Genomic DNA, 15684 nt, shown 5'->3' with positions numbered 1-15684 from the left:
AGATTAAACATATGGGCAAATTCATTGGGTTAGGTTTTAATAATGTCACTAAAGTAAATTATTTCCCAACAATCGTTTAGCTTAGATGGTAAAAGAATGATAACAGAAATAATTGCATATTGCAATAACAGTGACTAAACTGACATAGGCCTATGCAATACTTTCATTTCAAATGATGGGTCAGTGGCCTGGTTTTGTATGCTGACTCACGACGATGATATCATCCAAAACACGGACTGCTTGTCTATGAACTTTGCAGTGTGACATGAAATGTAACATGACATCATAGCTCAGCCACGCCAGCGCACTGGCCGCTCATTGGCTCGAATGCTTGATCGATGTATTATGCAGCCAATCAGAAGCCAAATTACAAAAGCTCAAAATGTCACATATAAAGGCAAATGTAAAAACGTAATTTGCTTAGTACTTAGTGCACCGCTATCAATTTCATTCAAGCGTAAATCTACATGACTTGCAGAATGCAGACACAAAATGAAGAATGCAATGCAGAATCTGAATAGTGCAGAATCACACTGGCACACGTTAGAGCATTTACTGCGCATGCTCGACGCGCAACGTCCAGCCTTGCCAAGACCTGCCCCTCTTCTTCACCAATGAACGGGCAAATTTACAAGCGGCATTCACTATGGCCGAGACGGACAGTGACAGCTTGCGAAAGAGATGTTGTTGACAAAACACTGAAGATCTGCTAAATGCAACGGTGGTAGCCAAACGAGAAAGTATTTTCTTCGATCCTGCTAAAACCAGGTACAGTTCCATCTTCTAGGGCAGCCGCATGGGCCCGGATACGTGCATGCCGTCCCCGGTTGCATGTGCATACTTAAAAAGCTTTTATTATAACATCGCATGTCTAATAGAAAATAATAATCAGCTTAGTCTGCAAGACGGTACTTGCTTTGAAAATCGAAAAAGGTGAAAAGCAAATTGCATGCAAAGCAAGCCCTTTAGCGGTCATGTCATTTCAGCAACAATCCGCAATGGATCCTTTCTGTAGCCAAGCTTGACAGATGGTGCAGACACACCACATTTCTTGTGGCCACTGGAATTATTTTGCTGTATTCTATGTTTATTTAAAGAGCTTGCAATAAGATTTGTCCCATATACGTTATAGCTGCATCTCTCCATATCTTTGGCACGATTTTACTTGCTGTCGCCGTTTATTCGGCTTAATGTGATTCATAAGCCCATGCCTATAAAAATCTAATGAGGCATCATTGCTTATTTTAAAACCACATTTAACCCCCTCTTTTGCAGGTGGTTTGTTAGCAAACGTCGCTGGGAGTGAAGCTACCGGCTACAGCTAACTTACAGATCTGCTTATCGGAACGGCGATAACGCGCGACCTTTCTGGAGTACAGACTGATTTAACAACCGCGCGACCGACCGACCGACCGGAATATGAACCATGGCAACCGCATCACTCGGGAAAGAGCCCGGGCGCACTTTTCATCACTCGCGTTCATCTGCCCTTTTTGGAGAATATTTAATCGAGTAGTTTTTATGTGGTTTACAGCATTGTACGATCTTTTATTAGTAATTGAGCTGTTTTTGTAAGCGATTATTTGTAGTGCATCTCACTCGGGATATGGATATTTGGACTTGGTTGCGTTAAAGGGACCCGCTGCCTGCTTGTCCATCATTATGGATCAAGATGATAACCAAGAACCATGCGAACCCCCTATGCATGCCCTTTACGGGCCTAACCGGATACGGCCGTCATCGTACCGGGCTCTGCGAAGTGCCGTGTCCAGCCTGGCACGAATTGACGATTTTTTCTGTGAAAAAATCGGTTCCGGGTTCTTCTCAGAAGTCTTCAAGGTAACCTTTCCTCATTTTATCCTCTGTCGTAGGCTTATTGCAGTGGTCATGACTCATGCTCCTCCTGAGTGATGTTTGGTTACAACTTTTGAGATGCGCTTTAAATCAGGTTTGGGATGGAAGCAGTAAGGAGGAGTTTGCATAATTTAAAACATCCAATTGGTACCACACACACACACACACACAGGAAGCAGTAAGGAGGAGTTTGCATAATTTAAAACACCTTATAATATATATATAATATATATATATATAATATATATATTGCATTAATTAACAATACAATAATCCAATAATCACACTACAACCTTAAACTATAGTTTATAGTAGAAACTGATTATCGGTGATCACGGTTGATTTATAGTGGTTGATGTTTGTGTGTGTGTGTGTTTGTTTTTGTGTGTGTGTGTGTTTTTGTGTGTTTTTTGAATAATTTATTTTATGTTTGTAATTTTTTTGTTTTTTTGTGTTTTTTTGTTTGGTTTTTAGTGATGTTAAATAATAATTTCAACCAGTTAAAATGTTACCATTTTTAGGCTACATTTTTCATTGGAGAATATCACAGAAAAGAAACCTATATTGTGTGATAATTTCTCAACAACAACAACACCAATTAATTATTATATTAAAAATCATTCATAATCAGCATTAATTTTTTTGATTTATGATAATTTCAATATTGTTTAAAAAAGAAATAAAACAAATAAAAATGGTTCTGCATATTGTTCATAAAGAAATCTCTAAAGCAATTTAAGAATACACTGGAATCTGAATGCCTGTGTAGTTTAAAACATCTACACAGTCTCACAAATGACGTGTAATAGCTTTAGTTATCACTACATCTCAATCATCTTGTGTTGTATATACTACAACGGTGTCGTATGTGTCCATGTTAAGAGCAACGGTGTCTGTGACTAATGATAAGACAGGTTGGTTGTACTCGACAGCATAATCAGATTACCAATCTGCCCTAATCTGTCTGCCTCTTCACAGAGGGGTGTGTGTTTATTGGCCCACTCCTCTGTCGACTGTCTCATGTGCAAGTCAGAAATAGTCGGTTGGTTTCATCTGAAACTTTTTGCATCTATTGATTTTCCTCTCAAAATCAAATAATGAAAAAATAGCCTTGGTTATTTGTTTAACGTAATTTTGATATAAGAAAAACATGTCTGCAACTGAAGTTTAGTCATCCCATTTTTAATAATGGACACTCCTTTAATACTTTTTAAGAACATTGTGGATCATGATATAAATTTCTCTTATCCATTTAGTTTTTTTTCTTACTTTCTTTTTTCAGGTGTCATTAGCTGTTGTTTATTATATTTATTACAGCTATTTAGTAGCTGTAATTCTTCATTAGTGGTTAGTTTAATCAGGATTACAGATTATTTTCAATACTACAGTAATGTAAGCATACATTTTAAATTATTAACTAACTGTAGAGGTAAAAAAAAAAATATTCCAATGCAGAACTTTTATTGTTCTCTATAAATAATGAAAACCAGAGCTGTTATGGCACATATTTTTGAATATTTATATTTTTGTTATAACTACATCGTTCTGCAGGAAGCTGTGCATGTAACTTAGAATGTTTAAAGGGATCATTCACCCAAAAATGAAAATTCTGTCATTAATTACTTACCCTCATGTTGTTCCAAACCCATAAGGACTTAATTTTGATGCAAATAAAGATTTTTTTGATGATATCCAAGAGCTTTCTGACCCTGCATAGACAGCAATGCAACTGAAATGTTCCCTAGCCCAGAAACATAGTAAGGACACTGGCAAATTACAAAAAGTATTCTCATAGCTTCATAAAATCACGGTTGAACCACTGATATCAGTCACATGGACTGTTTTAATGATGTCCTTACTACCTTTCTGGGCCTGGGAACGTTTCAGTAGCATTGTTGTCTATTTAGGATCAGAAAGCTCTCTTATTTTATCAAAAATATCTTAATTTTTGTTCCAAAGATGAACAAAGTCCTAATGGGTTTGGAACAACATGAGGGTGAGTAATGAATTTTCATTTTTGGGTGAACGATCCCTTTAATGAAAGTGGTTTGTGTTTTATTTTCCTTTTTAGAAGTCAACATTTATTAAAATTTGCTGTCATAGCAAAATAGCTTCATAGAAGAATTATGCCTAAATGACAAATGACTCTTTAAGGGACAGAGTATGAATAATGAATGTATTGTTGACAGGCGGTTCACAAATAGTTATAAATCAAAGTCAGTCTGATATCTGATCTTTACATGTTGGGTGATGTATGATATGGTGTTTTGTGATGTTAGTGGTTGAAGCCCATGTTTTGTATGTGACATTGTGATGATGTCCTGGATTCCAGCTGGTTAGGTGGGATGATGGGAAATCCAGAAAGCCTATTAGTGCCCTAATGGCTATTAATACTCCGCATACTGTACTGGATCTTTCTCCAACTCTCTCTAACTCATATACACAAAGCCATATTTAATTCAAACCTAAATACACTAATGCAACTGTTGCATTATTGTCATACAAATCCCAACATCCTCTCAATCCTCCATTAGATTCTATATCCTCAACTCCTTTACTAGCCTCACATTTAAGGACAAATCACTCCAATGCATGCTTGAAATTCTGCCTAGTAGTGCCAGAAAAAGCTTTAGATACTCTTGTGCAGATGTACATAGATTTTATCCTAAATGAGAGCAGGTCATTTACAGGACTGAGTGGCATGACCCATCAAACACTTAAACTGCTGTGCTGACCAGCTGTGGAAGTTTTAGGCACTCTGGTGTAGTGATGTATGATGGAAATATTTTGGAAAGTGATACAATTAAGGATCTTAACATTATATATAATGTTTAAAAAAATGGAATAAGATGATTCTCTTTTCAGATAATATATCCAGAAGATAGATAAGTGTATTTCATTTTAGTCTGTTTACTTATTTCACTTGTTAAGAATAATACTTACTAAATGTATTATTTTATGTCCATTTTTGCTATGTATCCATGATTTTCAAGAGAATATGTGAGAGAAGAATGTGGGAGATAATAAGCACCCTACAGGTTATACATACAGAAGCATGATATTAATATACTAAATTATTAGTTGTGATTTTCACTGAACAAGATGTGGTATGGAAATCCACCTATAGATTTAACTCCTGTATAGGGGTGTGTATATATAGGCTGTGTTCAATAATATAAATACATTCAGAAAAACATAACCATTTGTGGAAAAAAATACATCAATGTATATTGCCTTTGACAAAAAAACAACAACAAACAAGCAAAAAAACTTGATTTTAAATATTAAATAGTCAGAAATGCCCATACCTTTTACTACAAAGGGCTAAAAATCAAACTTGATTGAGGGCCAGAGGCTGAAAGTAAATTGCATTAAATCCAGTTATATTATATTAAAATTTACATTTAAAAATCTCATTCAATCATATTCTTTACATTTCAATGATAATTTCAAAAATCAATATAAAAATGTTCAAACTAAAAGATTAATTAAAAATGAAGTTATGCCTAAATCACTTTATTTTTCTGTCTTTTTTTCCCACCCTCTCATGATATACATAGGACCCAATTCTAACATTGGATTAAATCACATATATATTACTGCACTTGTTAAATGTGTCGCATAGTCTCACAGTCCTCACATAAACAACAAACACATTCACATAAGTTCAAAAGTACTAAATTTGTTCTTGTGAATATGAATTCTTCTAACAGTGTTTTTCTTAGATTATTTGCTGACTCCAACAGTCAAATCTAACCCATTGGCAAGGCAAGGTTGACTGCTACTCTCAAAAATGTGCTTTGATATGTTCGCCTATGGTTAAACCGCCAAGTCTATGGTTAAAGTGCCACTTAGCGGTCAGAAGCTGCAAATGCATTGGCCACAGACATTTTTGTGGTACCTGCGACAGTAAAATACTTATTCTGGTTGACTACCATATAGCATTGTGGGCCAAAGGTCATGGGCCTGGTTTGGGCATCTCTGGTGTACTACATGTATCAGAGAACTTTTTACTACTGTCACTGAATAAGTGTGTGTGTATGTATTCTGCAGGTGCAGCACAGGATCACAGGGCAGGTGATGGCTCTGAAGATGAATACAATGGCCAGTAACAAAGCCAACATGCTGAGAGAGGTGCAACTCATGAACCGCCTTTGCCACCCTAACATCCTCAGGTGTGAGATTCAGCATTTTTCCTTTTTGTACATAAAACGGGGAATACTTCTCTCTGTAGGCATGGAATGATTTTACAAATACTACAATGCAATGATTATAAATAATATTTTTCTTGGGTTTTGTGTTTGTAGAGTCTGACATGAATGTAATAAAAATGAAATTTTATGTAACCTATTGGGAAAATACCTCAGGTTAAAGATGCGTATTCACAAAAGGAATCCAAAATATATAGAAAATAAATAGTTGTTTTCACCTTCATTAGGTTTTTGGGGGTGTGTGTTCATGAAGGACAGCTTCATGCTCTTACGGAGGTAAGACATTGCACAGAAAATGCACAGACTTCAGGAGTAAATGGACTGTCAGGTTGATGTGATGATAACTAATGTCACTATGTTTACAGTACATAAATGGGGGCAACCTTGAGCAGCTGCTGGACAGTGACATATATCTGTCATGGAGCGTGAGAATAGGTCTGTCTCTGGACATTGCAAGAGGGCTGCAGTATCTACACAGCAAGGGCATTTTCCACCGAGATCTTACATCAAAGGTACAGACACAGTTATATATGGTTTATTGTGCCAGCAGCTATGTCTATTCATTTTGTGCTTGCTGCATGCTGGTGTTAAGAGTGTTGCTGTGTTGTCATATTTTTGTAGGCCAACCCAGAAGTTACCATCATCCTGGTTTCCTTGACAAAATTAGATTTTCCATTTGCTTATGGATTGCAAAAATGCATGATTCTTACACATTTTGTTCAACATGATAATATTTACAAAGTAACACAAATTTGATTCATTTTGAAGCCTAAATACAATCTCCAGACGTAAAAAGTGAACAAACAAACAACACCTTGGACGCATATCTTTAACGTCACCACCGTTAAGCTATTTCTGATAACTATTTTAGTCTTCACATTTACCTGAAAGTTTGAGTTGGAATTGTTTTCAAGGTTGCAATCATAATAGGGTGACCAAATGTGCCATTTTCCCAGGACACGTCCTGGCCAGGATTTCTATATTGCCTAAAATCTAGATATTTTAGGCAATATAGAAATCCTGGCCAGGACGTGTCCTGGGAAAATGGCACGTTTGGTCACCCTAAATTATAAACACAATGAGGCTGTAAAAGTAGACTAGTGAGTAGATGAATTTACCTGGTTGGGGTGATGACGTTTAAAATCCTTGACACCCTGTGTAGTCCCATTTAGCCACTTGTTAGCAAGCACCTTTTTCAAGACAAGTAAAAGCTTTAATTATTGATTATTGGTATTACTGATGTATTTTTTTGTCATTTTTGTCATAAAACATTAAAATATCCTGACTTTGTGTTTACCACAGACTTTATTTTAGGCCTTCAACCAAAAACCTATTAAACAAACCCATTGACATCAGGCCGAACGAACCAGAAGTGCTAAAACTCGTTTTGGGTCTTGACCTACAAAAATACATCATCCCTGCAGCATTCTTTAAATAAGGCTATAAGCTTAATAACATTGAAATATCCTTACATTAAATACCTTATAAAATACGCTGACTATACTACTGTACTGTACAGAATTGTCTGGTCCGTTGTGACAATGGTGCTTTTACCGGTGTGGTTGGAGACTTTGGGCTGGCAGAGAAAATCCCTGATTACAGGTCAGTGCATCTCTGTTTTTACACACAAATAATACACCTTTTTTGATACACATTTGATGATGACATTTTAATTGGATCAGGATTTAGCCAAAGATACAGAAAAAGTACAATGGCCATCCAAGAAGGCTATATTCCAAACATAGCCCAAATATTGATGTATGCTTTGTTTTGCTTGTCTGCAGTGATGGTGTTGAAAAGCAGCCGTTGGCTGTTGTGGGCTCCCCCTACTGGATGGCTCCAGAAGTGTTAAGAGGAGAGCTGTACAATGAGAAGGTATCCTGTCTTTGAACACTAACAAATCAATGTCCAACTCTACTTGTGTGCTTGTGTAACTTTATTCGTCTCATTTTCATACCATAGGTGGATGTTTTTGCCTATGGAATAATCCTTTGTGAGATTATTGCTCGAATTGAGGCTGACCCAGATATCCTCCCACGAACAGAGGTACAACTGCACGCACCACCACATGAAGCACAGAATCAACCACAAAATCATGTAGCTGGTTTACCAGACAGATCCAAGCCTAAAAAAAAAAATTGTGAAAAATGAATTTAATAGCTCAATTTGATCTAGGACAAGCCTTAAAGCTTTGATGTTTATATTTCATATGTTTAGGTTGTGATAACTGAAATGTTGATATTCTGCAATTGTATTAAAACTCAAAATGTATCAGTCATATTAAAACATAATCAAATGAGTGCAAAAATAATTTGATTATTTTGGTTTTGTTTTATTTGCTCCCGTTTTTTTTCTTCTTCTAAATATGACGTGTGTGCATATGAGTAACCATATAATGTATCCAGATCCAATCTAAGAATTCACTGATGTTAAATTTTTCATGATCACTGCAGTTTAGACTTTGATATCAGTATCTAATTTTTAGAGTGTTGCCTTCCTCTGCTGGTGAAGCAGCATCAAGCTGTATATTTCAACAAAATAGATTTTTTATATTTAATTATTGTGCAACATTTTTAGAAAGCAACACAGTGTTCATTATTGCAAAGCTCAAGATTAATCTCAAATTTGCCTGTGTGTGAAAAGATGCCTGATCAGAGCAGTGTGTGTGTAACTTCATCTCTCTGTTTGTCTGCAGGATTTTGGACTGGATGTGGACACCTTTGAGCAAATGGTGGGAGACTGTCCCCCTTCATTCCTTCAACTGGCTGTCAATTGCTGCAGTGTAAGGCACATATGCATATATACACTCATATACAGAAATTCAGAAACACTGGGTATAGTACGGTATGAAATGGCAAATGTCATGCTCTCAGTTGTGTTTTTAATTTGTTATCCTCTTTCTGTGGTAGATGAGTGCAGACAGTCGTCCTACCTTCTCTGAAATAGTACTGACACTTGAGAGGATAGAGAGAGAGAGGAAGATGAGTGAAGTTCCAGTCATCCTAGGTAAGTATGTTACAGATAACATAGGCAGGTGTTTAAAAGCTCTATATCAGTGTAATCCAATTACTTAATAATATTGGGTAACAAATAAATACATTATACATCCACTACTGTGAAACAGTTTGGGATCAGTAGGATTAAAAAAATATATAAATTATTTTGTTCACCAGTGATACATTAAATTTATCATAAGTGACAGTAAAGGCTTTTAAATTGAACAAAGAAAAAAATTCTACTTCAAATAAATTTAAAAAATATGAATCTGCACAACTGTTTTTAACATTGATAATAATAATAATATGAAGAAATGTTAGATATTTTTTTTATTATGTTAAAATTTATAATAAAAGTTAATGAATTTTTCATTCATTACTCAAAATTAAAGATTACAAATATTTACCCATTTTTAAAATCACTCTTTTTTTAAATCACTCTTTTTACCTTGTTCACCAAGAAATAATTTTTCAGTTTTACTAGTCTTTAGAAAACCCGTTCTTGTTGTGGTTTCCTCAGAACCCATTGCTATTGACGTCAGCCCGTATCGGAGGAGAAGCTCGCCATGGCATCCTGGTGACCAGCGCCTATCCCGTAGTCAGTCAGACGTATTGCCTCCGGCCACATCACCATGTTTAGGCACACCTGCACGGGTCAACCCATTCTCTCTTCGCCAAGACCTCAACGGTGGTCGTATCAAGCTGTTCGACACCCCTAGCAAATCTGTCATCTCTCTTACCTTTACCCTTCCACCACCTCCAGACCCCTGTGCCTCCCCACAACTAAACCGGAGCCCGGGGCTCCGAGGACCCCCTCGAAGGTGTCGCTCCCTGCCGTGCACCCCCGAGCTGGGGCGACAACTACCCTTCCGAGACCAAGAGGGCCAGAAAGAGGAGGAGGGGACTGAAGAACTGAGAGATGGAATGAAAGAGAAAGAGGTGGAAGCACGGCAAGATGCGGTGGAGGGCTCAGGCTTGATTCTGGACTTAGATATGGTGTCTTTAGAACGGGTAGAAGAGGAAGAGGAAGATGAGGATGTGGAGAAGGAGGGCCTGAGCCTCACAGAGCCCATGGACTGTAGCAGCTCGCCCGACACGGCAGAAGGGTACGTGTCAGGGAAGCGGCTTATCAGCGGTTCTTCTTATTCCTCGTCTTTGCAGTCTAATGGTTGGGCTACACCCATCTCTAACGGACCACCGTTATTACCTCCCCTTCCCCGTTTGGACAATAACAATGGACTGCTGAGGCCTGGGCGGCCAATGGCATGGGCAAGACTGAATGGATACAGAGGCCCCGCCCCGGAGCCTTTACCTCCTACTAACGAACAAGACGATGTCATTTCTTGTCCAGCCTGCTGTCTGGCTGGGTTCAGCTTCCCTTCCATGTGCCTACGTGGAACTCCTCCCTCGCGCCGTGGACCTCCGCGACGACCGTACAGGAACTTCAATGGAGGGGAAGCATCTGCAGCTACAGCAAAGGGACTGCTCTGTCGGGGAGCAACGGGTCTGGCTCCATCCACCACAACTTGTGAGCCAGGGTTACCCCTACCAGAGGCCCAAACCTAAAGATGACCACTGCGGCATCATAACAACTGCAATGCCACACAGTCAGGCCGCATCTCTGATGTCAGTATGGTTATCTTACTGGATGCAGTGCGGGTTGAAACGTTGAATTAAAGGGATTTTTCACCCAAAAATAACAATTATGTGATTAACTCACCCTGATGTTGTTCCAAACCTGTATGAATTACTTTATTCTGTGGAACACAAATGATGTTTTGAAAAATGCCACACTGCTTTTTGTCTATACGGTGAAAGTCAGTGTTATATCATTGTATGGATGTTTAAAACATTCTAAAAATAAATCTAATAATTCTTTCTATTTTACAGAATAAAGAAAGTCATACAGTTTTTGACATGAGAGTGAGTAAATAATGACAGAATTCTTTAGGGCTGCACAATATGTTAAAAATGAAACTGATATTGTGATACGGCTTAGTGTGATTGTCAAATTGCACAGGTTGTGATTTAATCAAAAACATATATTCACTAACAGTTTCAGATTGAGAGCACATGCACGTGTACTGTAAATGAACAGTGCTGCACTTCTCTCTGAAACCAGTAGTGCATTTATTTATATTCTGGCAGCTCGCCAAAATGAAAGCCTGATGAGTTAATGTTTAAAAATAAAGTAACTAAGGCACAAATATTAGTATTATAATTGTACTGTTGTACTATAAATTAAAATCACATTTAAATGCCAATTTTTTTTTTATTTACAGTACAATGCAAGTATTACAATAAATTTCTTGTTTTGTTTTTTATTTTTATTTAATAATAATCAGAATAAAAATCATAATAATTATTATTGTTTTATAGTTATTTTGAATTAGACAAAAACAATGGGAATGTGCCATATGAAAACTAAACTATGTTTAATTTATGGTTAAAGAAAGAGGTTTAAGTTGTTTCTTGTAAAATTAAGTGTGAACACTCAAATTTTTACTTTTTTTTTTTTCCAAAATTGGTCGGCCCTTAAAAGGATGAATCACACTAAAAATAAATTGCTGATGCACTTTTTCTAGAATTACACCCCGCCCCCATAATATAGCAATATATTAAAGCCATCTGCTAAAAAAGTCCTGTTTTTGTTGTTGTTGTTTATTTATTTATTTATTTATTTATTCATATCGCACTACACTAGTCAACATTTGAAATAAAGTAAAATATTTTATAAATTTTGTTTTGAAAATAGAAACTTATAGCGTTCTTGTCTTAGGACAACTTTGATTCACTTTTTGATCCACTTCAAATGTTGACTTCTGTTTATATAGCAGTAAAGCATTTTGTTTTTGGGTGAACTATCCCTTCAGTGTGTATGAGACACAGGACAGAAGTGAGGAATGAAAGGCATGCTGGTTCCATAGTGCCAGTTCTTTATCATGGTCTTTTTTGCCGTAATTCAGAATAACTTAATATCATTACTCTACAATAATGGCTGCTTTTTATTGTGTGTTCATTTTGGCTCCATAAATGTTTTTGACTGAAAGCCACTGTGTTTAAAAAGAAAAAAATCAAATACTGTGTTTGTAGTAAGGGAGACTTTCACGATAATGTGGCATGTCAAGCATTTTAAGCGTATTATCTGGTTATTTATTTTATTGTAAGCATTCCTCTGAAAGACTGAATGCTCTTTACTTTGCTGTGAGAGTGGACTATAGCGTGTGACACTGAGTACTGATGTCAGACATTTGTTGAGACATTTTTGTGATACACGTGTATGTTTAAATGCAATGTATGCAGTAAATCATGGTAATTATGTAAAGTGTACTGTTTAATAGGCAGTTTTTAAATGAAAACTTCTACTTGCAGGAGTGCTTGTAGAAAATAGCAGTTTACATTTTTTTTTAATCTAGTGGTCTGGAGGATACACTCTTGTTTGATCACTGCTGCTGTTGTTATTAAAAAAAAGATTCCTTTCTCATGAGAGATGTTAGAGGACATTTACCTTCACATTTGATCTAGTTAAGATTTTTTGTTCAAGTTGTGGAATCGTATTTAAAAAAGCAAAAGAAAACTTGCACAAAGTGTTTCCTCATGCCACTAACATTTCCTCAAGACAAATATGACACACTCCAGCACAAATGATTAACAAATCTGCTTTGTGTTTGAACATGAGAGTAAAGGAATCTAGATTCAGTGCCGGTCAATATTGGTCTGGGACTGAAACGGTAATTCATATTCTAAACTGAAATGTTGCATTAGTTTATGCAAAATCTGAGATAGTCTGAAATGCTGAAATGTTTTTGACGTGTGGATTACGCCTCAGAAACACATCCTCTGAATTTCCTCGTGCTTGTTTATGTACATCTGCTTATGAGATGAGCATAGGAAGTATCTGCATGCTGAGAACTGTACAAAAGAGTGATCTGTACATATCAATGCATGACAATAGACAAGAAGCTGTCTAGCACGTTAAAACTTCCCTTCAGACTGGCATCAGAGGTGAAGTTGTCGCAAGACGCTTTTGTCTTATTCAGATCTGAATTCTGAAACAAGATATGGATGCAATAAGTGCTCTTGGTTTAAACAGTAACTTATATTTTTAATAGTTTGGTGAGAAATATGTTTAAATGAATTCATTAGGTTCTTTAAAAGTATACTTTTTTTATTTTAATGTGAAGCATAGAATTGGGCTGTTAAACTCGAAGCTGATAATGAAAAGTCGGCTTGATATAATTTTTAATGCACAGAAGAGATGAAAGCTATTTGATCGTGTGTATTTGTATAGCACAGACATTCAGAACTTGCCTCCTTTGTGTCAGTGATGAAGTGATGTTATAGCGGATGGGGCATGGATGGATTTGTAAGGTCCATGTGTCACGTTATTGTATAATGATTTTTCTTTTTAAGAGAGACGCACTTTCTCTCTGAAAGCAAAGCACTTACCACTATGATTACATTTATTAGTTCTGGGGAACAGCAGCTTTAATAAATGTCAGTGAATTGTTATTTATGAAAATGTCATAAATTAAAAGAAGATTGAATGTAGAAACTCTGTCATCATTTAATATTAAAACTGATTTGAAATGTTTATAGAAATTGTTTTAGCTATAGAGCTGAATCAGAAAACTGACAAGCATTGTGCCATAATCCAGTGTATAGAGCTCATTTCATATAGAAGAGCTGTTGTGTTTATAGGAACACAGGTTCCAATCCGGCCTGCATATGATCCCATTCCCACCCTCTAGATACTCTCCTGTCAGCAAAATTGTCAGATGGGAACAAGATTGACAGTTAGGTGTTTTGCAGTAAAATACAGAGTGAAAGAAAAGACACCCACAAATTTGTTTGTACATAGCAGTGGTCAAAAAACAGAGAAAACCAAAGTTTTGAACAGTGTACGTTTTCCATCAGCTTCACATATAGATTTATGTGGAAAAATCTAAAATTAAGTTTATATTTTGTGCTCTTTGTAGAAAACATTTTGGTAAGACTATGTGATCATATTGGACACCTTGCATAGGTAATACCACTGTAAAAATGGCATCTGTATATATATAAAAAAAAACAAAAAAAAAAATGATGAGATTGTGAGCCCATTTTAACACATTAATTGCCAAAATTGTTGTTCTCAGCTTGTATTCTTGCCAGGTCCTCCTGTTTCTTAGCTAATTGCATTTTCATTTTCTCTAGTCATTCACGTTCTAGATTTAGATGTTCACATGCTAGAGCCTCCATCTCTCTTTCGCTTTTCTTCATTTTTTTATGATAATTTGTTTCATTTCGTTAATTGCTCTCTCTGCTTCCTGAAGCATGCCATTAGTGTAGTATTCTCCATTTCATCAATATTGTCTAGCAGTTGCATAACCTTCCTGTTGCTCCTCAGCGTTCTCCACATTTCCTGACAAATGCTTGTAGTTCTGAATTGCTGTGCACAAATGTTTTTATGTGCTGCCCTCTAAGCTGATCTCTGTAAATGAACTCCACCATTATGTAATTTAATGCCTTTTTACCATACAATCTGTCAGTGTAACTCTCTACCTCTTATTCAATCTGTGTCAAAAAGACCACAATTGTCAATAATTTCAGGTTTTTCTTCCCTTATAATCCTAAATTCATTTTACATTTTTGAGCAACAGATGAAACTAAAAGATTGGAGTTGAAGATACTTCCCCCAGGATGGTGGTTCCTGTTGTACTTTTCCCAACCCGTCTTTCCAAGCAGGACAATTCAGAACAATTTTTTTTGTTCTGTTAGATGAACCATGACATGCAGTCATTACATGCACAACTTATTTTGTTAAGTCTAATTGCTATTACAATCTATTTCTTGACTTGAATGAAACAGATAATTATAATAAATCATTTCAATATTTCAATAGTTTCAATAGGCTATGCATACAAAGCACATGCAAATACAAGTACAGTTGGAAAAGGACAATCTAAGATACTGATATAATTTAATTCTCTCTTTTTCTTCCAGAACACCACTGAATGAAGTGTCGGTCTCAGGTATCCTAATCTACAAATAAATATATAAATATATAATGTTTAAAATTATTATATAGCATATAGGTGTGCTTTAAAAAAAAAAAAAAAAGAAAAAAAAGAAAAAAAAAAAAAAAAATATATATATATATATATATATATATTATTTGGTATTGCTCAGTTTGCTTTGTATCCTCATAGTCTTTTTAAATATTCCTTTAACTAACAATGATCTTTCCAAACAATATGTTTAGAATATTCCATCAGTGCCTAAGGACTTTTAATATGCAAAATATAACAAAAAATAACTTCACCCTCATGTCATTCCAAACCTCTTTCTTCTGTGAAAAAATAAAAAATAAATAAAAGAAAAGAAAATATTTTGGAAAATGCCACATTGTATTTTCATTTTGGGTGAATTGATATCCATTACTTTTGATGAACCATACCATGTGAACTACATTTAACAAAAGAAACTAAATAATAGGACAGTTCAGTAAATGAAAATAACCTGCATCACCAATAGAAACTATAGCAAATATTGCACAGGTGTTTCAACAGCTACATTGTTGGTGTAGTTTGTATTTCTATTCAGGGCTGAAAAGTGTATTCTCTTCAGTGCTGAACACAATT

At 35.9% G+C, this 15684-nt stretch overlaps 1 protein-coding gene across 1 annotated transcript; it reads left to right on the top strand.

Annotated features, from left to right (window-relative positions):
• The first annotated feature begins 570 nt into the window (after positions 1 to 570).
• LOC109065392 (dual specificity testis-specific protein kinase 2-like) lies at positions 571 to 11555 on the top strand. The gene is made up of 11 exons (XM_042759043.1): positions 571 to 768; positions 1276 to 1839; positions 5908 to 6029; positions 6293 to 6341; positions 6431 to 6577; positions 7585 to 7667; positions 7850 to 7940; positions 8028 to 8111; positions 8761 to 8847; positions 8975 to 9071; positions 9582 to 11555. The coding sequence occupies exons 2-11, from the start codon at positions 1663 to 1665 to the stop codon at positions 10625 to 10627; spliced, it is 1983 nt and encodes a 660-aa protein (XP_042614977.1). The 5' UTR covers positions 571 to 768; positions 1276 to 1662; the 3' UTR covers positions 10628 to 11555.
• Positions 11556 to 15684: the final 4129 nt, after the last annotated feature.

The sequence above is a fragment of the Cyprinus carpio genome, chromosome A1 (genome assembly GCF_018340385.1).
Source record: "Cyprinus carpio isolate SPL01 chromosome A1, ASM1834038v1, whole genome shotgun sequence".
In the NCBI taxonomy this organism is placed as follows: Eukaryota; Metazoa; Chordata; class Actinopteri; order Cypriniformes; family Cyprinidae; genus Cyprinus; species Cyprinus carpio.
The sequence above is the reverse complement of the archived record's forward strand: the minus strand, read 5'-3'. Positions and strand labels throughout refer to the sequence as shown.

Bases quoted from the DNA above. Each gene is read 5' to 3' on its own strand.
- LOC109065392 (XM_042759043.1), top strand. From the start codon at position 1,663: ATGGATCAAGATGATAACCAAGAACCATGCGAACCCCCTATGCATGCC. The intron at 6,342-6,430 runs GTAAGACATTGC...CTATGTTTACAG, and splicing joins AGCTTCATGCTCTTACGGAG to TACATAAATGGGGGCAACCT. The intron at 7,941-8,027 runs GTATCCTGTCTT...TTCATACCATAG, and splicing joins GAGAGCTGTACAATGAGAAG to GTGGATGTTTTTGCCTATGG.